Source organism: Triturus cristatus, chromosome 5_1 (assembly GCF_964204655.1).
Source record: "Triturus cristatus chromosome 5_1, aTriCri1.1, whole genome shotgun sequence".
In the NCBI taxonomy this organism is placed as follows: domain Eukaryota; kingdom Metazoa; phylum Chordata; class Amphibia; order Caudata; family Salamandridae; genus Triturus; species Triturus cristatus.
In genome coordinates, this window is record NC_140587.1 from 519465351 (window position 1) to 519489576 (window position 24226).

The 24226-nt window shown below is 46.0% G+C and overlaps 1 protein-coding gene across 2 annotated transcripts in view; it reads right to left on the reverse strand.

The window, feature by feature from the left end:
- ZC2HC1A (zinc finger C2HC-type containing 1A) overlaps positions 1 to 24226 on the reverse strand; it is a 338183-nt gene that overhangs the window by 124035 nt on the left and 189922 nt on the right. For both annotated transcript variants that reach the window (XM_085605382.1, XM_085605383.1), the window contains exon 5: positions 17912 to 18060. In XM_085605382.1, coding sequence (XP_085461508.1) covers positions 17912 to 18060 — 149 coding nt within the window. The remainder of the gene's footprint in view (positions 1 to 17911; positions 18061 to 24226) is intronic.

The window sequence follows — 24226 nt, forward strand, 5'->3', positions numbered from 1 at the left end:
TTTTTAGTCTTATCTTTCTTTACTAGGCTCCCCCTCGTCCTCCTTTTTTTCAGTGGGGAGCCTTGTGATCGAGAGCTTTTCGGGACATTAGTAATATTTTGAACAATCTGCACAGAGGATAGTAATTCATCCGACAGAACATCCGTTTCAGATATGGTGTTACTCAAAAAAGGAGATAGGGTTACAATTTGCTCATTATCTGGATCAGGTGGAGGAGTAATGTCTCGGAGGAGTAAGGGCATGCCGCCACCGAAGGAAGCGTCATGGCCGTCACTTCCACGAGACGTACTAAGTTGTGATGACATCACTAGCTGCGAGGGGCCCAGGGATAGACTGCTGTTTTTTACATGCTCAACAGAACGTCGTCTCTCGGCCCGTAGCTCATCAAGAACAATGTCCCTATCTATTCCTGTAGTGGGTCTGATAACAAAATTGTCTAATGTCCCTCGATTGACAAATCCTCCCACCAATGGTTTCTCTTTAGAAACAGGCAAACTCATAGTACAAGTTACAAACAGTGCATTAACAAAATCGAAATGCACGTAGCGTGTATGATGAACAACCACATATAATTATACAGTTGAGAATATACGTGACAGCCTGGTAAGGGGCCTTGACCAAGTCAGCTTACTATTGTCACTCGCAGGCAATTTGAAGTTGGCAACGGGGTACAGCCGCATAGGGAATGGCCCAGTCCTGTCTCCTCTGGCCTCTGAGGGCCACAGAGGGCCCGCCCTTTGCCTGGGCTTAGCCCGCGCTCAGTCCCGCGACGCGGGGAGTGTAGATGCTTTTAAGGCGCCTCCAGGCGCGACTGCCGGTGTGACAGCTTCCGGTATTGGGGGCAGAGGAGTCTGGGAGTTGTGGTCTCCCCTCCAACCAGCGGCCGCGAGAGTAACAAGCGCGGCGGCCGGAGGGAGACCCGACCAGCAGCAGAGACGCCTGGAAAGGAAGGGGTCCTCAAGGTAAGGACACAGTTCTAATTTCTGCCCCAAGACACAAATGTTTTCAAGCGCCCGCTCCACCGGGAGTGTAGATGCTTTTAAGGCGCCCCCAGGCGCGACTGCCGGTGTGACAGCTTCCGGTATTGGGGGCAGAGGAGTCTGGGAGTTGTGGTCTCCCCTCCACACAGCGGCCGCGAGAGTAACAAGCGCGGCGGCGGGAGGGAGACCCGACCAGCAGCAGAGACGCCAGGAAAGGAAGGGGTCCTCAAGGTAAGGACACAGTTCTAATTTCTGCCCCAAGACACAAATGTTTTCAAGCGCATATATTTCAGGGCTTCAGAGACCAGTTGCCCAATTCGGATCTAAGGGGCGGCTGGCCCCTGCTTGGGTGCAGATGGTGACCATTGGCGCAAATTCTTGCTCGAAAGGGGCCTGTTCGTCGTAAAATAAAGTAGTCAAAAACTGCCAATGTCCTCAAATGAGTTATTGGAATAACTTTTGTTCCGCTCTTTTGGTGTAACGTACATCGAGCGCTTTGTTGAGCCCACAGTTGAGTTGGCACTAGACAAATATTCTCAATAAAATGAGTAGAAATAAACGGTGACACGCAATGGATGTAATACTTTGGGACAGCAAAAAAAGGAAACAAAATCAACAGTCATAGCCCGATACTTGTGCACTGCTCACCCTGCTTGCTTTGATGTTCTCTATTGCAAACATCTCTCCATTGCGTTTCTAGTCTCCATATGTTTGCAGTTCCTCGAAGTACTCAAAGCGAGCTGGTAAGACAGAATCTAGGCACTACACCGAACACCAAGGCAAAGAAAACAATATCAAACTAAAGCGGCATAGGTACTGAGTGCAAAAACTAGCTCAGGGGTTAAAAGAATGCATGCGGTGAATGCTGCAAAAACGTAGGATTAGTAGAGTAATTTGGTCCCACGAAACCAACTTTCTACGGAATGTGTCACCTGATTTTTTCAGGACTGCGCTCACCTCTTATTATCACCAGGGGGGCTTACGCAAGAGGCCCTACCTTTTGGAGACCACAGGCAGGCATCTGGCATCTAAGGTGGCATCTTTGAAACCCGCTGCCAGCCTGCTGATGCCAAGCTAACGCTGACCGCGTCTTCGAAGCACACTGGGAAGGAGGTCAGAGCATCCGGTGTGAATGCACGCATGTTGTTGGTAAATGACAATGAGTAGGCCCTCAACTGTGCTTCCATCACACGAACTGAAAGGGTGAGAGGACAAATGTCAAAACGAGTGGCGCGTGCTTCTTTCAGTGCTAGACTGCCTCCAAACGCTGTCTTGACCTCGATGAGGTCAGGGATGAAGGACTCTGTGGAACCTGAAACTGGTGGAGTTTGGTTCCAATCCCGGCTATGGCACTTCACTTGACTTAAAAACGTGTGATTCTGGGCCGATAACTAAATCTTCAGGAATCACAATTATCTATCACAAGGACATTTTGAATTTGTTTTTATACAGAAACAAATCAATTTAAATCACCTGCAAAAATGCTTTGCGGCGGCACTTGGGATATTTGTAAGTTACAATTAAGACCAAAAAAAGCTAAATTTCAAAGCATTACAACCGCACAAAAAAAATCACTAATGATTAAAAGCCCCAGGCAAAACCACTACAATGGAAGTACAAAGCGGGTGCCGTGTCCTCGACAAACACCTTCAACAGGAGATTTCAAATGACTATTTTGCATCTTTAGCGCAGCGCCAATTTACGAAAGATCTAGGCTCTCATCTCAAGCGCTATGCTCGGGATGACTTTCTGTAGGAGAGTAGGATCCGCTTCAAATGGGTACCCCAACTTTTTGCTGGTGTTTCACTGTTTTTCGACCTTAGTCTGGCGGTGGCCCTGCTAATCAGGACCCCAGCCTAGCTGCTTCCTCTCTAAAATGGTTTCCATGTACATTAGGTACATCTCCAATTGGATTCTGGAGTGCCTTATCAGTCCCTAGTAAATGGTATATTATGTACCCAGGGCATAGGTACCTCAGAGGCCTACCAGGGGCTGAAGCATGTACCATGCCACCCCTGGGAAGCACTCCGAAATGACACCACAGGTCTGCTACTGCAGCCTGGGTAAGGTGGTGCATGCACTCCTCACTGTGGTATAGGCTACCTATATCACTACCATTGCACACACATATAAAACCTATAAGTCACTCCTATGGCAGGCCTTAACAATCCTGAAGGCAGAGTGCTTGGTTTTTATGCGAGAGGGTGCCCCTGCATGAGCAGAGCCCCTCTGCAGCGATTGGAGTACCTTCTCTGATGCGGTTTGTGGTGCAGCCTGACCATATCCTCTTAAGTGCATTATAACCTCACGGTAAATGCTAACTTTGGACTAGCTGCACGGAAACATGTTGTGTTTGGTGTCAAAACACTTTGGAATACTACCCCCGCCAGTTCTGGCGGCGGGGTAGCATTCCACCCTTCTAGAGGGAGAGACATGTTCACACTGGTCTACCCGGTAAAGACTTTCTAAAGCCCTGGCATCACAAAATGGATGCCACAGACACGGGTCTGGCCTCCTGCTGTTGACCGAAACTCCGGCAGGGGAGGCCTGGACAATAGGTTTCCTGTCCCAGGGAGGTGTAACCACCTCCCCAGACAGGCAGATGTGTATTGGGGCTGGGCGGGAGCACTCTGGTGCTTTGCACTGGGGGAGCATTTGGTGTCCCTGTGCATTGTCCAGTTCAAACCGGTTGCAGGGGCTACCTGCCCCTGCTCTGGCGCGAAACTGGACAAAGGAAAACGGTGTAACCACCCTTCTTTCCAAACCCTCCCATAGGTGGGTCCCTAGAATATGTCCAACCCCCAAACTTAGTAGAAGTATGGGAACCCAGTCCTTGAGACTTTAGATTACCCTGGACGAAACTCTGCAACATATATCCTGGACCTTCGACTTTCTATTTTCGCTAGAAGACTGAAGAAATCTCCGTTTGGGTCAAGGAGTGACTCCCCTGCTTGGCAGGCACCAAAGAAGCAACTGTCCGGTCTGCAACTCTGAAGCTCCCGCCGGACGCCGAAGTCTTTGCATCACCAGAGGTGGATTTCCAGACTTCCCAGAGGCTACCCTGAGTCCACAGCAAAGCTGAGGCACGTGGCTATCGTGGGTGATGTGGAACCGTGACCCCTGGACACCGTGATCTTTTGCCGGTCCATCATCTTCCTGGACTTCCTCGAAGTTGTGCTTTGGGCTCCGAGTAGCCCCAGCCTTGGGCATCTACAGCACCGAAGATCTCTGGCCTTCACTCCAAGAGTGACCCGTGGGCCAGTTTCTAGTGCAACTGCTCGAGGCTCCTTCGCGATCGCTAGCCTCTTGGCTAGTGGGTCCTCACGAAGGCAACTCCTTTTCTGATTGGGCTTTCCTGGTTGCTCCAGACGTGCCCAGACTTACCCTCGCTGGGCGAGTCACCCAGACCATGCTGGTATGCACCAACGTCTTTCTTCTGCTTCCCCTTGACTTGCCGTTGCCAAGGCTTGTTGGGTCCATCCTGGTCACCGACACCGCAGCACTCAACAGACTTTGTGGGTCAGCTCGAATCCAGCTCCTGGTCGTCGTCGACGCCTCCTGGACCTGGTGGCTGACACCCGTCAACTCACCTGAAGCACCCGACACCTGTGGGCATTGGACTATCGTGCCCCTGGTCACTGGTAAGTGACCCAGACTCTGTCCCCTCTGCTTTCAGGTTCCTTTCATCCTCGATCCAGGCTTGGATCTCTCCGGACACTTCACTTCACGGCAGCAGCACTTCTTTGCCAGCTTCCATTGAAAATGAAGCCGCGACCCGACACCATTTGACACCTATGCACCCGGCTTCCCTGGGTGAGGTAACTCGAGTACTCTGGTGCTCCCGTGGGTGTTGGCCCTAGACACCTCTAAGTCCAAAAGGGTTTGCTTGTAGTCGTCCTCTAAGTGTCCTTAAACTCTTTCCAACCGCGACTTTCCCCATAGAAGTTAACGGCGATTCGAGACTGTGTTCTCACACTGCACGCGTCCCCCGTGGGTTCCCTGTGTCACTACCTTGGGTGGTTCCTTGTGGTCCAAGCACTTCTACAGGCTCTAGGCCTTGTGTCTAGTTCAGTCGTGGTTCTTGTACCACTTTATTGGTATATGGTTTGGTACGCCCCTAGGGCCAAAACGTGTATTTGTGCTTTTACTGTTGAATACGGACTTATAACTTAAGTACTTCGAACTCCAGCCTCATAAAGAGAATAGAGGGGTGTGTTTTATCTTAAATACATATATTGTAAATATATACCTGGTGTGGTTGTCCTTTCATTTGGTCATTCAAGAGATTATAGACTGGTAAAACAAGCTGCTTTACATTCCTTCCAGACTTAGCCTGAAGGCTGCACTCCATAGATACCACAAGGATAGCTTTCAATAAAGGTCGTCTTTAACCCATCACCATAAGGCGTTGTTTGGACTGATACAGGGTGCCCACTATAACTAGTGGACAGCATATATCAGGCCAACTTCTTCTTCAGGCTCAACTGAAGCTCAAGAGACGAGGAGTGCTGAGCGGGCAACCATAGTGACCACAGCTCCCCAAACAAAGCCACCCTCCGCTCGCACTCTCAGTCGAGCTATTCTTGGAGCCCAAAGGTGCGGGTGACAATAAGTCACCGGGCAGGTATTCACCGCCACCGAACGGGTTACCAGAATTTCAGGGGTGTGGCCGCAGGCGAGGCTGCTGTCAGGAAACACAAGATAGGCAGGAATGCCCACTTCACAAACAGGTTAAACAAGCACTGGCCGCGCGGCCGTGAAAGTGACGCGCGCGGCCTTCAAAGTGAAAGTGATCGCGACCGCAGGCTGTAAGGGTGCCTGCGAGCGATGCACTTAATGAGCCATGACGAGAGAGGAAAGCCAGATGGCACCTCTGCTCGTAACTGTGCACGTAACTGCACGTTCTAGGCCACACAAAAAGCTGTGGTCGGCTTTTTAAAGTCCACTCACTAAATGTCTCGCCAGAGCAGCGCATGCTCTGGCTCAGGCGAGACCTAAAACAGAAATGGAGGAGACTCAGTCTTTACTGTTATTTCTAGCTGGTGAATGTCGTAATAATTCCCCAATGCTGCATTAGGCAATCATCATACTTGCAGAAACTATTAGGGGATTCGAATACCGAATGGCAATGCCAATCACACGTGTGTGAAAAGAAGGAGTCTACAGTTTCGTACTGTCTGCCTTGTATTCTCATTGATTTGCTTGTCCAGCTGCGGCTTCTCTTTGTGAGACAGCTCGGTCAGAGCACCTACTGAGAAGCATGTCTTGTGCAGGCAGCTGGCTTGAAAGGAACTGCTACTGGAGGAGCTGCCTCCGTCAGCCTCCACAGAGCTGGATTTACAGATCTTCCTTCTGAATTTCACACAAGATAATGCACCAAGTAGCCAGGGGTGATGAACTGATGTGAAATGATTTGACGGGAGTGGGGAATTCAATGGCAGAGTGAGATAAGAGCGGAGAAGGGAAATAACAAGGAGGTGAGTATAGTAGGTGGGGAACAAAGCTTGGAGAGGATATATGCATGTGCAATCATCTTGGAATGATTAAAAAACTATTAGAAGATGGAAGTGTACCAATAAAGAAGCTGTAGGCACTGCAGGCACATTTTGGTCTGGGGAAAGTGGGTGCTGGGGGTGGAGGTAGCGTGGTGTTTTCAAATAGGAGGGCGGTGGAAAAAAGCAGGGAGAGAAAATAGTCCTTTATATGTAAATCAAGGCAAGGTCTGAGGTCAGCTGTGAAAGGATGCATGCCATCCAGTCAAAATATAGTGAGACCAAAATGCTTCTTTGGTTGAACAAACACGAGGGAGGAAAGCCATTTAATCAAGAGCAGCAAAAAAGAGCTAGACAAGAAAACTGTCCAAACATCAGTAAGGGCTGACTCAAAACCACTCTACGTTTTTTATTGTTGACAATAGTTCCTGACAACAGACAACAAAAGTTCTGTAGACGAGAACTAATATAGGTGAGGAAATAAGATGAGGTGTATCAAATGAAAGTAACAGCAGAGTCCCAGCAGGAAAATATACAATAACGAAAATACAATTAATGCTGAAATCAAGTGAAGTTGGTGACCCGGATAAGATGAAAAGGTGCCAAAAAAATAGTTGGTATTCTAGGAGGATAGGTTAATAGGATGCAGAGAGGAGTAAAATGCTGAGAACTGAAGTGTGGGATTAAACTGTAGATTGGAGAGAGGCAGGAAAAAGTTTAACTAAGATACATGAGATAGAGGGGGTTGAGGGCTAAAAGCATGCATACACATAAGAATGAGGAGTGGTTTAAAAAGGGAGCAATAGCAGTCAATAGGAAATGGAAGATGCGTCTCTGGAATACAAGGAGTTTCAGTTCAGTCTTTAAACTAGTATGAGGGGGGTGCTGGGGAGTCGTAAACCTGGGTGGGAGATAATGTCATAATCTAGCCATAATCTAGTAGCACAATTGTGCATTCTGTTTTTGAAACCTGAATTCTCCAAGAGAAGTGCTTTGTTGCAGCTACCAAGGGGTATAGGTAAAGCATGTCATTTTCTATATTGCTCACAGGAAGCCAATGAAACATTATCAGCACCAAAGTACTATGGTCAAATCTTTATTTCCAGCAACAAAGCATGCAACTACTGAGGAGTATTTTGGAAGTCGAGACAAAAACGTTTTTATAATCAATCCATTACAAGTGATCAGACAACAATGTTGATATCTTGTTCTGGGATAGACCGACCAATCCCCTAGAGGGGGCGCAATTGAAAATGCACAGTTTTGACCAATGCATGGATTTGAGTTTGATGGTTGAGCCTTTCATCTAGAATAACATAAAAGGTGTTTGCACAGTTGATGATGATAATTTTGCAATGATGGAAAAAACAAGTCAATCCAGGATTGAACTGGTAAAGACAAATGCAAGGATGTGATAGGGTTTTTAAAGGATTTAATTTAAAAAAGCAAGAGATCACCAAGTTATGGAATATTCGAACAATTTGAGATGTAGGACACTGTTTTAGGAGGCAATCTTATGACACAATTGTATATCATCTACATAAATATCCTAGGGATTATTGAGGAGGATTCCAAGGGGTTTTAGATAAAGAATGAAATTAGTCTAGGCCAGTATCAAACCTTGCGTGACCATGAAGCCAAAAAACTGAACTATAAAGGCAAATGTTGAATTTGATCTGCTGCGACTGGTTCATGAAGTAAAAGAAACAGAGTACCACTCTATTAGTTCCCATGCATGCACGGTTTATGTTTATGTTTGTTGTTATTTGTATAGCGCTAATCACCAACGGTCTCTAAGCGCTTCCTCTTAGACAACAGACATAACCAGGCAGAAAGCTTGAGAGTTGGCCTAATCCCCATAAGCCTACACAAAGGCCTCTAGGAATAGCATGGTCTTCAACCTCCTCCGAAATGAAAGAAGATTTGTGTCCTTGCGCAGAACCTCTGGGAGTTTATTCCACATCTGTGGGACACAAACTGAAAAGGCACGGCCCCCCAGTGTTGTCATACTAAATCGGGGGCAGGTGAGGAAACTAGCCTGCGAAGAGCGAAGGTGGCGGCCCGGGACATAGGGCTTCAGACGATGTTTAATGTAATTGGGGGCTTCACCAAACAGGGACTTGTGTGCAATGCACAGGCCCTTGAAGCTTACCCTTTGTTTAATAGGTAGCCAATGCAAATGACGCAGCAGGGGAATGGCATGCGTTTTACGAGGCAGCTTAAATATCAGCCTTGCTGCATCATTCAGGACTACCTGAAGTTTCCTCAAGAGTGATATAGGGAGCCCGATGTACACTGCATTTCCGTAGTCGAGCCAAGACAATACTAAAGCAGTTACCACCGTTTGCATGGTAGAGGATGACAGAAGGGCCGATAGCTTCCGGAGCTGACGCAGTAATCTGATACAGCTTCCCACCACAGCGGAAACCTGGTTCTTCATGGTCAGTCCAGTGTCAAGTTTGATACCTAGGCTCTTCACGGCAGATACTGGCGTGGGGGTGGCGCCAAGCTCTTGAGGCCAGAACAGGCCGGACCAAGGGGAAGAGTCTGGAAAGAGTACCAGAACTTCGGTCTTGTCAGGGTTCACTTTTAAAGAATTCAGAGTCATCCAGTTCCTGGTGTAACTGAGGATGTTCTGGACATTCCGTTGTGAGTCACAGGTGTGTTCAATGTGGACTATTAGCTGGGTATCGTCCACATAATTAAACACCTGGAAGTCTAACTTGGCCAGGTCCTCAATCAAGGGTTGGAGATAGATGTTAAAGAGCAGGGGGGACAACACCGAACCCTGTGGGACCCCCAATGGAGAGTGCCCTGCTTGGACGTGAGGGTGCCCAGCTGGACTTTCTGCTAGCGGTCTTCCAGAAAGGAAGTAAACCACTGAAGGCCCATCCCTGTAACTCCCAGCTGCTGCAAACGGGACAGTAGCCACCCATGATTCACCGTATCAAAGGCGGCTGAGAGATCGAGCAGGATCAGAGCAGAATGGATCTTTTTATCTGCTGCAAGCCGTAAATCGTCCAAAACTGAGCGCATCACCAACTCAGTACTGTTGTGTGCTCAAAACCCTGCTTGCCGGTGGTGCAGCAAGTGGTGTTGCTCAGTATGTGATGCGAGGGCTTGGAGCACATGCTGTTCAAGGACTTTAGCCAAGAACGGGAGTTGGGAAATGGGGCAGAAATTCTTCAGGTTTTTAACATCAGCCCCGGCTTTCTTCAGCAGTGGAAGTACTATTGCTTCCTTGAACTTCTGAGGAACCAGTCCAGAACTCAAAGATGAATTCAGGACGGACAGGACCTCAGTCTCAACCAGAGGGATGATCATCTTGAACACCATGGGGGGAGGGGGGGGGAACGGATGTCCTCCGGGGACCCGGATTTCACTTTAGCCACTATACGAGCTAGAGCCGCTGGTTCAAGCAACGGGAGCTGATAGAAGGGGGCTTTCAGGGAACCAAGGAACTCCTCCTCAACTGGTTGTAGGCAAGGGGCAATACGCGATTTCTTGATAGCCAGAATGATGTCTTCAACTTTAGTTAGAAAATAATTCTGGGGGGCGTGGCTTTGACGCCGACTGAGATGGCCGCCTATGTCCGGAGCTCCGCTGCGCCGGGACGGACTTTTCACGCTGCTGCCATCTTCCGAGCTCCTTTCCTCGATCCCTTGGCAGTTTCTGGGATCGGAGCATTATGTGTACCTGGTGAGACCTTCGTTTCAACTTTAATGCTGCCAAATCTTCTCTTCTAATCGCGCCTTCGATTTTCCTCAGCGCGTCTGCCATTTTGAGGAATGAGTCTCGCTAGCACGATGTCAGTGCGAGCCTAGGAATGCCTTCACTCGTTTTTCTAATGAAGGTTTGTGACTTTTAATGACTGCTCTTCCTTCACCAATGTGCCCCTGTTTATATTTAATGCTGCTTTCTTGCCACTTCATCAAGGATTAATGCATAAAGATCCTTGGTTCAACACACAATACTGATTATATTGTTCAGTCAGGTTTTTTCTCGGTTTGCCTGGATATTTTCGTCATTCTTCCATGCCTGGACCTTTGGCATTATTTTACACATTGGAGTTGTAGAGCCCTCTGGACACGTCCCTGTTATTTTTCTCACTAACTTTCTTTTCACTTAGAATAAAGCCTGTTTCGTGAACTTTCTATCAGCTGCCCACAGTCACCATTTTCAGTGAGTGCCTCCACACTTTTATCACGGTCCTGCCTCTACTATACTGGCTACTTTTCACTGTGTTTATTAAAGTGGTCTCCTCTGACAACAGTCCTTGCTCAGTCCACCATCTGAGCTCTCTATGGGCAAACTACGTAACCCGAAGTTCGTTTTTGTGCCCTCGAAGAGCGCTCCTGTGACAGTACCTTCCTCTTCTCCAACTACAGGCTCTTCTTCTACTGCAGACCCCATGGCGGGTGTTGCCCCCAATCGCCCTTCTTCGTCGCAGCCAATCTCGAACAAAGCTTCTCCTCCTACCACGTCAACTAAACGCTTGAAACAAGACTCTCCTCCTCCAGATAAATCCTCTTCTTCTATATCTATGGAGTTACTTTTAGAGGAGATACGCGCTCTACGCCCATTCGTAGAGGAGACCAATCACAAAATGCAGTTTCTTGAGGAGAAATGGTCAACTATGGAAAACAGAATTTCTTCTGTGGAGCAGCAGATTCCAGAGATCCAAACCAATTCTCAACGCATTTCCTCACTGGAAAAGTCTGCTCTCACCCTCCAACAGCACACTGAGGATTTAGAAAACAGAAATAGGAGGAATAACCTACACGTTTATGGTCTGCCGGAGTCTCTGGAAGGGGATGACCCTGTCTCATTCTTCTCCTCCTTCCTCCCGAAACTTTTGGACATGCCCACTACCACTTCTCTTAGTATCCAGAGGGCACATGGGCTTGGTCCTCGTTCATCGACCTCAGCTAAACCACGTGGAGTCATCATTCTCTTTTTGAAATTGACGGATCTTCTTCTAGTTCTCTCTGCAGCCAGATCTAAACGCCATATTTCCTGGTTGGGTCAGAGGGTGTTTCTTTCCCAAGATGTTTCTAATGCCACTGCAGCAAGAAGAAAAGAGTTTTTGAGCCTTCATACTCCTCTACGTTCTCTTGGGGCCAGACATGGACTATTTCACCCTTGTATCTTCAAGGTTACTCACCAAAATCAAACTTGGACTTTTCAAGATCCTGCTGAACTTAGAAACTTTATTCATATTCAGACCAACAGTGGCATGGATACCTCCGCTTCTGCTTGTGGTTGACTGTTTAACTCTCCCTTTTCTTACAGGTTTTTTCTTCAGATAAGGTTTCTGTTTTTACCTGTGCTTGTTACAGGTGATTTTGCCTCTTGTTGAACTATAACGAATTTTGATATGGTTCCTTTCAATGTTTACTTTTTCTTCTGGTTGGTCTTCTTAAATGTCTCTCTATGTTCCAGTATCCATTTTACTTTCAATTGTTTGTTAGATAATATTTTATGCTTATGTATTCTCTTATGTGTTTCCCTCTTCCTACCGTTACTTATATCTATTTATTCATTCAGATTGATCAATGTGTTTCCATTCGTCTCGCCTCTGTCCTGGTGCGGTTCATCCTGTTGAGTGTTGCCATAGCCCCGTTGTCCTGTTTATGTTCCCCTCAGGTAGGTTTCTCTCAGTCGTCCTTTTTGGATATGTACTATCTCTTCTTGTATCTTTTTCTCTTCATCCCTCCCCTCCTCTTCTTTCCTTTCCCTGTTTTTTGCATTCACTTTCTCTCCGTTTGCGCTATTACCCTTTGTTTTTATTCGTATAGTTTCATTTGCTTTCTTTTCATATCTTTTTCATTTCTCCCTTGATTCCTTTTCCTATGTTCATACTTTTATTTTGTCTCTTTTTGATATCTTCTTCTCTTTCTTTGTTGCTGTAGTTTTTGCTTCTATTAATATTTCGTTTTTTTTTAATTCAGAGTAATTTCCTGGAATGTAAAGGGTTTTAATAGCCCCATCAAGCGACAGAGTCCTTTCCCACCTAGCCTCGTACAACCCTGATATAGTTCTCCTACAGGAGACTCATCTCACTGAATCTGAGTCTCTTAAGCTAAAACGAGGCTGGGTGGATTCGGACTTATTCTCTCCCTCTGTTAATAAAAAGAATGGGGTGGCTTTTTTATGTCATAAGAGATTAAAATGTAAAGTCCTGCTACAAGAATTTGACAATGACGGTAGATGGATAATAGTTAAGTTGCTAATCAACTCTATACCCCTTACTGTTTTCAATGCTTATGGTCCTACACAACTTGATTCGTCTTTCTGGCCCTTAATCACTAACAAATGTATTCAATATAAAGATGACTTCTTCATTCTTGGTGGTGATTGTAATCAGATTGTAGACCCGTTTCTTGATCGTAAGTCAGCTGTTCGATACATGTCACACAAACCCCACAAGCAATTTCTTGACACTATTTCTCAATCTCATTTTATTGATTCTTGGAGAATCTCTCACCCGGATACTCTTGACTACTCCTTTTTTTCTCCTCCTCATGCATCTTTCTCTTGCCTTGATTATATCTTTCTCTCTCAATCCTTATCCCAAAATGTATTATCGTCTTCTATCGAAACCATCCTCATTTCGGACCACTCCCCTATTGTTACGGACCTTGATTTGCTCCCCCCACATTCCAAGTCTTCCCGTTGGTGCTTTAATAATTCTTTACTTACTGACCCTCTTTTCTCCTCTTCTTTTCGCTCTTTTACTAACTATTTCTTTTTGTTCAATGATGACCCCAATATCTCAACCCATCTTCTCTGGGATACTTTTAAAGCCACCGCACGAGGGTTAATTATTGACTTTGTGTCTAAGAAGAAGAAACACTTTCATCAGAAGCGCAAGATCTTACTAGCTCGTATTAAATCTCTGGAGCACGAGTTCTATACTTCCTCAACTAACTCCATTCCTCTAGATCTTATTCGCACTAAGATGAAATTTAATAAAACCACTACTGATAATGCCTCATCGATACTTCTTCGTTGTAGTGCCCGTTACTATGGGGGACGCAATAAAGCAGGGAAACTTTTAGCTAATTACCTCAAATCCTGCAAAGAACGCTCCTTAATTGATTCCATTTACTCTTCTGACAACACTCTATTGCATAAAGATCAAGACATACTTGACTAGTTTCAGCTATTTTATCGAGCTCTTTATATGGCAGAATCGCCTCCTATTCCATCTCTTATTCAAGCCTATATTGAGAAACTCCCTACCCCCCAGACCCCACCTCTTAACTTTCCAGACCTCGAAGTTGATCTTTCATTACATGAGCTTTCTACAGCTGTCTACCCTCGCCAAAGGTAAATCTCCTGGCCCAGATGGTTTTTCAGTTGAATTTTATTTACATTTTTCTGATCTTTTACTTCCCAAACTTTTATCGCTCTTTCAATTGTTTCATTTGTCTGGTAAGGCAGAGGGTACATTTCAAGAAGCTACCATATGCCTTATCCCTAAAGATGGACGCGACCCCCAATTTTGTAAGAATTACCGCCCGATTTCTTTAGTTAACGTAGACTACAAATTATTTGCCAAAGTTCTCGCTCTACGCTTAGATCCTTTCATGCCACATCTTATTGGTAAGGAGCAATGTGGATTTGTCAAGGGCCGACTTACCTCCGATAATTCTCGTCTTTTTCTCAATGTTTTAAACAAAGTTTCATCCCTTTCTATCCCGTTAGCAGCTATTTCTGTTGATGCTGAGAAGGCCTTTGACAGAGTTGATTGGTCTTTTCTGTTTGGCCCCCATTTCATCTCTCTTATCTCCCTTCTGTACTCTGCACCTAAAGCTTCGGTATTAGTTAATGGACAGGTTTCTTCATATTTTCCTCTTCAACGAGGTGTTCGTCAAGGTTGCCCTTTATCTCCACTTCTTTTTGTCTTGGCTCTTGAACCCTTTCTGTCCTCTATTCGTAACAACAACTCTATTTCAGGCTTTCCTTATGGGGAGAACCAACTGAAGCTTTCTGTGTATGCAGATGACATTCTTTTGTTCATTTCTGCTCCAGAAACTTCTATTCCTCCTTTGCTATCTGAATTCAACTCATTTTCACAGGTTTCAGGTTACAAAATTAATTCAGATAAAAGACTGAAATTCTTCCTCTTACTAAATTCTGCTTCCCTCACCTCTTCTCATCCACTGGGTTTGCTTGGAATAGCTCGAAGATTAAATATCTAGGTGTCTGGTTTTCTAATTCTCTCTCTTCTTCTATTCACCTGACCATGTCCGCAGTCTTGTCTCGTATCGAACAGTTATTTTCCTCCTGGAACCCTCTCTTTCTTTCTTGGTGGGGACGATTGGACTTGATTAAAATGATGATAGCCCCTATTTTAATATACATCTTTTCCATGTTACCTGTTCATATTCCCGCAATCTATTTCAAACGAATTGATTCACATATGTAAAAATTCCTTTGGAACAACAAGAAGTCTAGAATCTCTTTAGCTTCTCTTCGAAAACCCAAACTTAATGGTGGTGTTAACTTACCAGACTTTCGTCTCTATCATAAATCCTTTTCATTACGCCAGGCGTCTCGATGGTTGGCTTCAGATTATTCTCCTTTCTCTCCTCTCTGGCTTCTCATTGAACAAACATTGCTGTTACCTTTTTCCTTTAGTGAAATTATACGCTTCTCTGCCAAAGCTCCCCATACTTCATTTCCCTTATTCAGATATACCTCCTCTCTCTTAAAACCTTTGGTTGGCCCTACCTCAATTACTCGTGAGTCCTTTTTGAACTCTTCTATTTGGTGCAACTCGCTTATCCTTCTAAATAACAGACCCATCTTTTGGAAATCCTGGAGACTAAAAGGTATCATATGGGTTAATCAAATCTTCGATGGTAGTGCACCTTGCTCCTTTCCTCAATTTCAATTATCCTTTCACTGCCCTCGCTCCTACTTGCAGAAATTTGTTACACTAATGACAATTATTCTTGATCTTTTTTATTCTCTCCCTCCTGCCCCTCCTTCTGAATCCCAAAACTCCCTCCTCAAAATTCTTTCTACCCTCCCTAAAGCCTCTCTCATCTACAAATTCTTCCTTTCTCCTAATCCGGATCGTGCAAAATCTAAATTGGAACTCACTTGGGAAGCTGATCTGGGATGTGATTGGTCGGTTACTCTATGGGATAAACTTTGGTTGAGATCTTTGAAAATTTCTCGCTCTGCTTCTCTGTCTCAGTCTTTATTCTTTCTGTATCATAGACTTTATCTGTCCCCCCTTTCTCTAGCACGCTTTTCTGCCTCTCCCGACTAGCTGTTGGACATGTTGCTCTCCTAACGCTGATCTTCAACTCTTTTTTCTATGTCCAGTAGTTTCTCAATTTTGGCGTACTGTCTGGCTGTACATTTCTCGTATATTCTCTTTCTCAGTTCCATATTCTATTCCTCTCATTTTTCTTGGTAGTTTATCTGATTCTTTAGATCTCCCTCCACATTCTCATGGTCTCTTTGATCTCATGCTTGCTCTTGCATTTCAACACATCTCTTCTAATTGGAAATCCCTTACCAAGCTTTCCATACGTTACTGGTGGAATACTTTATGTCACTTTCACAGACTTGATGTTGCCTTTGCTTTCTCCTCCAGTCCCACTCACAACAGGGATCTCTTCTGGTTACCTCTTACTTCATATTTGGATCGGCTGGCTTTGAAGAATTTCTCACATGTCAACTCAGAAAACTTTAAACCACCTTGAGGAAGATGTATTTTTTTTCCATTCTTCTACCCTCTCTTCTATCTTTCTTTACAGGGCCTCTTTGTGATCATATTTCCTTTTTGAATTGAACATTGTTTTTGCTTTATCTGCAGCATTTAATTTGATTCCATAAATTTACTGTTTATAATTTTGCTCTTTTAAACTTTTTCCTCTTTTTTCCCTTTTATTTCTTTATTTCCCCCCTTCCCCTTCTCCCTTTGTCCCTTTACCCAAAAATTTTACAAATTGCTTTTGCTCTTTGTATCCGATATTGGCTTGATTAATATTTTTATATTTTCTTTTATTTTCATTATTTTTTCACCTCCTGCTGATATCTTTGTATTATCAATTTCTTTAATAAAGCTTTTCAAACATAAAAAAAAAAAAAAGAAAATAATTCTGGATTTTGTCACATTCGGGTTGACTAGAAGTTGGTTTCTGTTCGGGCACTGCGATTCATAAGGAGCGTGGAATGTTTCACAGTATTGAATGCTGATCATAGGTTGAGAAGAACAAGAAGACAAGACCTGCCAGCATCAGAAATGTGCAGTGCCACATCTACTATCTGGAGCAAGGAGACTTCAGTGCTGCCCCTCTATCTGAACCCTGACTGGTATTCATTAAACAATCACTATTAGTATTGTTTTGAGTAATTGCACTGTAACACAACTTTCCATACCTTAAGCAAGGGATGGAAGACCTGAGGCAGGAACCTCTAGATCTGTAGAAGGTTTGTACAATAGACCGACTTGGATTATTCTGAGTCAGTCAGGGAACACTCTTTGGCAAAAAAACAAGACTCAGTAGTTTAGTCCCACGACACGAGCTGATGGAACAGGTCTTTAACATTAGACCCCAAAACTGGGTCAATGAAAAGTTCATAAGCTTTAACTTTACTAATAATTTTTATGATATCATCTCTTAATACTTTACTGAGTGAAAATGGAGCCTGCTTGCCTTGGACTCGCATAAAATATCGGATTCTTATGTGAGTCAGGAAGGAGAGGCAATGAATGTTTGCTAACTTTGACATCTTGACCATAAATATAGCAAATTCTTTCAATGGACAGACGGATCATGTTACCCAAATGAGGGGGAAAAATTGTTCACCACACTACATCAAAATGTTATTTAGGGGGTTCTTGCCTTTATTGATAACAGATTTGATGCGAGTGGCCTCGGCACTGAAAATGCGACTCTCATATGGCCCCCACAAGAAGATCAACAGTGGAGAAGGAAGGTGACTGTCCAAATTATTAGCAAATGCTCTTGAAGATCTTCTTTCCTTGAATAGAGATAGTTTCCTTTTACTCGAGAGGAGCACTGTCAAAGAAGTTCATACACAGTTTAATCAAATCTGCAGGAGAAGACATTAACATCATCTAATAGGAGAGAGGTTGTTCATTCTTGGAGATCAAAATGTTGACTTCCCTAATCGACGTTTGTTCCTTTTTAGATTGGTCAAATGATTTGTTTAACAATATTGGCTTCAAATGCTCTGGAATTGGAGTATCCTTTTCAGAAAGCATATGTCAAAGACTTGGGCAACAGGTGAAGCAGCAGAGTACTGATTTATTCTGGGCAGACTTTGGCAAATAAAAAGTGAATTTAACAAATAAAGTAAGTTACAGTTGCTATTGTTTGCATCCTTAAATTATACTACTGCCGTTATATTTACATCTAGAAAGCATCTCTAACATTGAAGCCTTTTTACCTGTGGTCGAGGAGCTGGTTTTGCTTTTGTGTCAGTGGCTAATTTGTTTTTATTAGTAATGCGGGCAGCCTGCTCCTTGCAGAAACTTATGTGCCTGTCAGCTGCATTCTCACTAAATCTTCTCTGGCAGTAAGGACACTGTACATAATCTGCAAAAAATAAAAAGTACACATCAGTAACCATAAAGAAATATATGAATGAATACAGAACAACAATGGCTAATGACTGAATGTGTAAGCACACGTCTGCCACGTCTTTCCCCAAAGATTCTAAGATCTGGTTTTCACATTCGAAAAAGGTGGTACTTAAGTCTTCATAATTCATTTTCTACATATGAAAGGCTCAAAATCGATACCCCTTTTCCTCACATATTTGGGATTGCAACGGTACCCCAGTTTTGTAAATTACTAAAGAGCAGTCTGAAACAGATATTTTTCTAAGAATTGGTTAAGAAAATTGCAAACCAGCCATGAGCAAAAAGGTTTTCTTCCAAAAATGTTGGTGGCCTAGATGGCGGAGTGAGTGGACGAGTTTTGCTCAAGCTTCGTCCCCGCCAGACCATCGCATTTACATAGCACACGCATCTTCGATATGAACCACCGGAGGCTCCCTTCTGCCGAGGGGCATCGGAGATAGCTCTGCGTCCTATTAAAAGCAGGCTGAACCCATTCTGGAGCGAGGAGCTTTGGGCGTGGGTTTTCCCAGAGTGATCACCGTGCCTCTCTGACTGGAGCTGGGGGCTCTTGGCTACCAGTCTGAAGTTGTGCCCGGGTCCACATTGTCTCAGCAATGAGGGCACTGGGAGCGACCCCGCTGGCACCGCACCTTGGACTTGAGGGCCGAGGTGAGGGAACACCTCATCGAGCCTGGAAGTGCGGGAGAAGGCCCAGGCCCGGGCTGGCTAAACTGCGTAGCAAGAGTGCAGCTGGGTTCATGCGGTGGACTCCGAGTGCTTCCTGGACTGTGACCTGTCGTTTAGTGGTGAGGCTGCGGTTGGGCGAAAACCTACCTGAGACTTCGCCGATTAGGCGCTTGGGTGTCGCCTGGCCTCCGGTTGATGACTGCCGCAGCATGCCCCTGAGTTCACCCAACCGGTTGCCTCCTGGAGAGCTGCCGCCTGGGACATGACTGTGGAGGCCGGCGGAGGGTGGTGAGCCGAAGCGGGCCTAGAGCGCACTTGGCATTGGAATTGCACAGCGGGACATGCTACCACCGCAGGGGCCTAGTGCAGGGTAATGGCACTGGAGAGAGCAGCCTTCCGCGACAGGCAGTGCAGTTGGAATTGGCTAACATGCAGATGAGGGGACGTCTACACCGTGGTTCAGAGCATGCTATTGTGTCTCCCTGGTATATCTGAGTCCACTTGCTTTTGACGGAGGCCCGCCTGCAGCAAATTTAATTTTGCCTGACGTGAGGAGATCGAAGAAGGGCGGTGGGGCGCGACCTGCCCTATATCCCACAGCAGTATTTAGAGCTAACCGCAGTGGTCCGAAGAGTTGAGAGCCAACAAGACACGGTAGTTTAAGAGTGAGACCCACATTGTTTCCCCCGCTGCCTGCTGTGGGGATCGCCTGTTGCCCTGAGGTGGGAGTAGGCCGGAGGATATTTGATGGTGGAAACTCGCAGAATTGGACATAGATCCTTTCCTGGGTCTCCACTTCAACTGGGAGACCAATACACCCCCTATCTGGGGAAGGGACAGGCTTGCATTGCTTCTTTACTCTCCGAGCCACGTTGTGAGTTCTTAATCCCTGCTGACCTACCCTCATTACAGCGGCTACCACACACACAAGGAGCAATTACCAGGGACAAATCATGGTGACGGACAAAAATAAGAAGGAGCAATTGGTGCGAGACCTCCATGTGAAGCCCACAGGGGATTCGCAAAGTGCTGGGCAGGTTGCTGCTGGAGAACGTGCTGAAGGGGCGGTTACCCGTGAGTTCTTAGAGTCCCTATTCGCAACGCAAAGACATTCTGGCCATAAAAACAAATCTACAAGCCGACCTGAGAGAGGTGCGGAGGGATATCGATCGACCTGAGAGGGGTACAGAGGGATATTGATATGGTGGGCGAGAGAGTGGCGGCTCTTGAGGATTCAGACACAAAGACATCGCCGCTCTCCAGCAAGAAGTCATCCAGTTGCAAGATCAACAGCTCGATCTTCTCAGAAGACCTGGAGAAGAGGTCAAGACGGAACAATATCCGAGTTAGTTCAGTCCCTACTGGCGCAGAAGGTGAAGACCTAGAGAGATATGTTCAGGCATTTTCCGAGCAGTTCTGAATGCCCCGGCAGAGACCACAGTTAAAATAGATCCCTGTCACCGGGTGGGGCCCCCTCGACAACCCATTCGTCCCCCAGCGGATAACCTAGTTAGCGTAAACGAATTGAAAGTGAAGGGGGAGATACTTAATGCGTCTTGCTCCAACCAATTCAGAGATCACACGCCACAGCTCTTCCAAGATCTGGCGGCCAGCACTCTTCAAAATGGAGAGACTTCCGACCTGTGACCAATCATTTGAGATCAGTTGGAATAGCTTATTCTTGGGGCCATCCGTTCCGCATCATTTTTTGCTATGAAGGTAAACTTCAACAGCTCCGTTCTCTAGCAGAGAACTGCAAACTGTTAAACCTAGATGTGGACAGCTTGGCCTCACAGCCCTCGGTCACAGGGATTGGGGTTCCAACCACACGCTAGCGGGGCCCACGGTCCGGGTCGAGATTTGCCCTCTTACGGCCTGACCCTGCAACAATGGTCAAAGAGCGGTCTGCGGTGCTTGGAACACTCTCTGGCGCTGAAGGGGACTCTCTGGACTCTAATGACTGAGCAAGACTCAGCAAGATTTGGCCGGGGGGGCGGGGGGGGGGGGGGGACACGGACGGACAGGTTTGATTACTTTAATGATGAGAGATGTCCCTTGCTCTCTTGGCTGCCCTTATATTTCTTGGCCCCCTTTTGAGATGAACACTATGTACTTCTTCTCTTTGTTTCTATTCGGGTTACAGTTTTGTTTGAATTGTTTTTGGGTGGGTAGGGATCCCTCTCCGGTGAGCCTTCTAGAATATGCCCTACAGGTATCGTCTCTCATGGAATTCTCAGCTGGTCAGCACTTTTCTTGGCTTGCTAAAACTCAGTGGTACAATAGCCTAACCTACACAGAATCGCTATCCCCACCAGGCATAAGGAGATTAAAATAGTCAGCCTCAATGTTCGCGGCCTTAACAACCTTATTAAGCGGAAGGCGATACTCTTCCTACTTGAGCACTCCGAGGGTGATATTGGTCTGCTTCAAGAGACTCACCTACTCTCAAAGGATACACACAGGATGCATGCTAGAGGTTTTCCTTGTCAGTACTGGTCCCCCGGGAAGGGTAAGACGGTTTGTGTTGCCATTTCGTTTTCCAAGCGCTTTAGGGGCACGATGTTGGGATCTGTGGCTGAGATTGAGGGGCGTTTGTTAGGTCTGAGGATACGGATGGGTAGTTTTCACTACACAGTAGCTTCAATCTACTTCCCTAACGAGCATCAAGAAGATTTCTTGATGGAAGCACTTGCCAAGGTACTTCACACACCTGACCAGCAGTAGTGGTGGGGGTGATCTTAACTTAGTGATGGACTTGGAGATGGATCGTTCTGGCTTGAGGATGGGGTGGGGGGGGGGGGGAGGGGAGCAGGAGCCCTGTCTCCATCTGGTAGGGAGTGGCTTGAGGAATGTGGACTGAGACGGCTGGTGCGGCCTGCACCCCAGCGACCGTGAATATACATATTACTCTGCGGCACATAAATCCTACGCTCGCTTGGACCACTTTCTTGTCACTTCTGCCGCCTGGGAACGTACCCATATTTATAAGAAACAAGAGCCACCCATATGTCCTTGTGAACTGGGTATTCGTATTAAACAAGAAAATGTTCACAAGGAACTTATTCAATTTAGTACATTTACAATAGGGAGTAGAAATTATACTCACAGCTGATTTAATCAAAAAGCAAAAAAGTATACCAAGAATTATTCCACTTTGCCAAAGAAAATTACAATAAATGCAACTACTTAATTAGCCTGGAGAGCTTATTTACTTCAGCCGAAGTGGGAACGTACCCATGCCTCCTCTATTGAAGCCTGTTCACTCTCTGATCACGCATATATCACTCTGACTATGCACACTTCTTCCCCCGCACCTTCAACACCACAGTGGCGCCTGAGAGATTCGATGCAGTCATCCCCAACAGTTGTAAATGCGATACGGACCACATTGACAGATTACATTGCACTCAATGATGACAGGTCCACTGCTTTGACCTCGGTATGGGAGGCACTTACACTGGTCACCCGTGGGCCCTTAATCGCTAAAGCTGTACGTGAGAATAAGATAAGGATGGCTAAAAGGAAGGAGCTTGACTCGAAAGTAAAGGAACTAGAAGTAATTCACAAACGCTATGTCCCTCATATCTGGAGACAACTTGAGAAGGAATGGCTCCACCTCCGGCGCCTAGATTTGAACAGAGCTGAACACTTAGTAACGCAACTGAAGCATAAATACTTTGTGGGAACAAATCGAGGGGGGGGGGGGGGGGTCGCATGCTAGCCCATTATTTGCACAGAAAGCAACTTGCGCAAGCTGTAAAAACGGTGTTGGGAGCCCAGGGGGTGGAAGTCACCGAGGATCTTGGTATTGCAGATGCCTTTCAGGCTTATTACTCAGAATAATATCTTACATATATTACATCTTGATGCTCCGATGCGTATTGAGGGAGTTATAGCTGTGAGAGCCTCATTGGAGCCTTTGAAGGTGCCAGGACCTGATGGGTTCAGCACAGTCTTTCATAGGACTTTTTGTATTAAGTTAGCTCCCTTGCTCACTTGTTTAATTCATTTGTGGATACCGGTACACTCACCGAATATATGCTCTAAGCCTCCATTACCATAATACCCAAGCCCGGTAAGGACCCCATGTTTTGCATTTCGTATTGCCGGATTTCATTGCTAAATGTTGACGTGCAGTTATTCGCTAGTATCCTTGCCCTGCGCCTGAACCCTCTGATGCCTGACCTAGTGGATCCGGACCAAGCTGGATTTATTTAAGGTCGACAATGCGGGGACAATACTAAGCGGATCTGCCATCTAATCGATAAAGTACAGCGGTCCCGCGAGGAGGCCTTGTTATTAGCGGTTGATGCCAAAAAGGCCTTCGACCAGGTACACTGGCCTTACTTGATCGCTACTCTAGAACGCTTCAGCATGGACATGCGTTTCTGTAATTAGATTAAGAGTATATATAGCTTCCCTAGCGCCTCTGTCAAGGTGAACTGTGCACGGTCTCGGGGTTTCGCAATCGGACAAGGTACAAAGCAGGGCTACCCCCTCTCTCCGTTGCTCTTTGCTCTCTACATGGAGCCCTTCGCACAAAGACTTTGGGACAACCCTAATGCACGGGGCATTCCATTAGAAGCTGACCGACATTTGATCAGCCTTTATGCTGATGACGTTATATTTTCCATCGCTCACCCTCAGACTCTTCCAGCTATTGTGGCGGACCTGCATGCCTTTAGCCAAACATCTGGTTTTAAAATCAATTTGCAGAAGTCGCAAATACTTAACTTGCCTTCCAAACAGTCCCCCGTGGGAACCCTATGGGCTCAGTTCGATTTTGACTGGGTGACCGAGAAAATAACATAGCTGGGGCTGGTTCTCAACAAGAGCCTAACAAAAACATCTTAAGCAAACTATTCTAAACTGCTCGCACGCATATGAAAAGACTTGGCACAATAGCAGCGCCGGCCGTTTTTGTGGCTAGGCAGGCTTGCTGCTGTAAAGATGAACGTCTTACCGAGGGCACTCTATATTTTCCAGACTCTTCCTTCTGCCACCCTCAGGTGTGCTCCCTAACATCAAAAGGCAGATTGAGCGTTTCATCTGGGCTCCAGTTTCCCCTAGGCTGCAGAAAACAAAGTTGCAGCACCCCATAAGGGAAGGTGTCCTCGTTTTGCCAAATGTGAACCACTATTTTCAGGCGTCATTACTACGATACTTGGTGGAAACAACGAGTCTGAAGACGGAGAAACACTAGGTATTTATGGATCAGACAATTGCAGGGCACCAGATCTGGAGGGAGGTGTGGTTCCCAAGGTTTTTTCGTGCTTTGGGGCTTTACTCTTCACTGATAACGCGGCCAGCTTTCTCGGACAAGGTGGCCATGTCAGCGAACCTCACAACGTTCCCGTCGCCCATGTCCCCCATATTCTCAAATCCTGACTTCCCGCCTGGTACGGCGGAAGGGGTAGACACACGATGGGTGAGGGAAGGCTGCAAGCGATTCG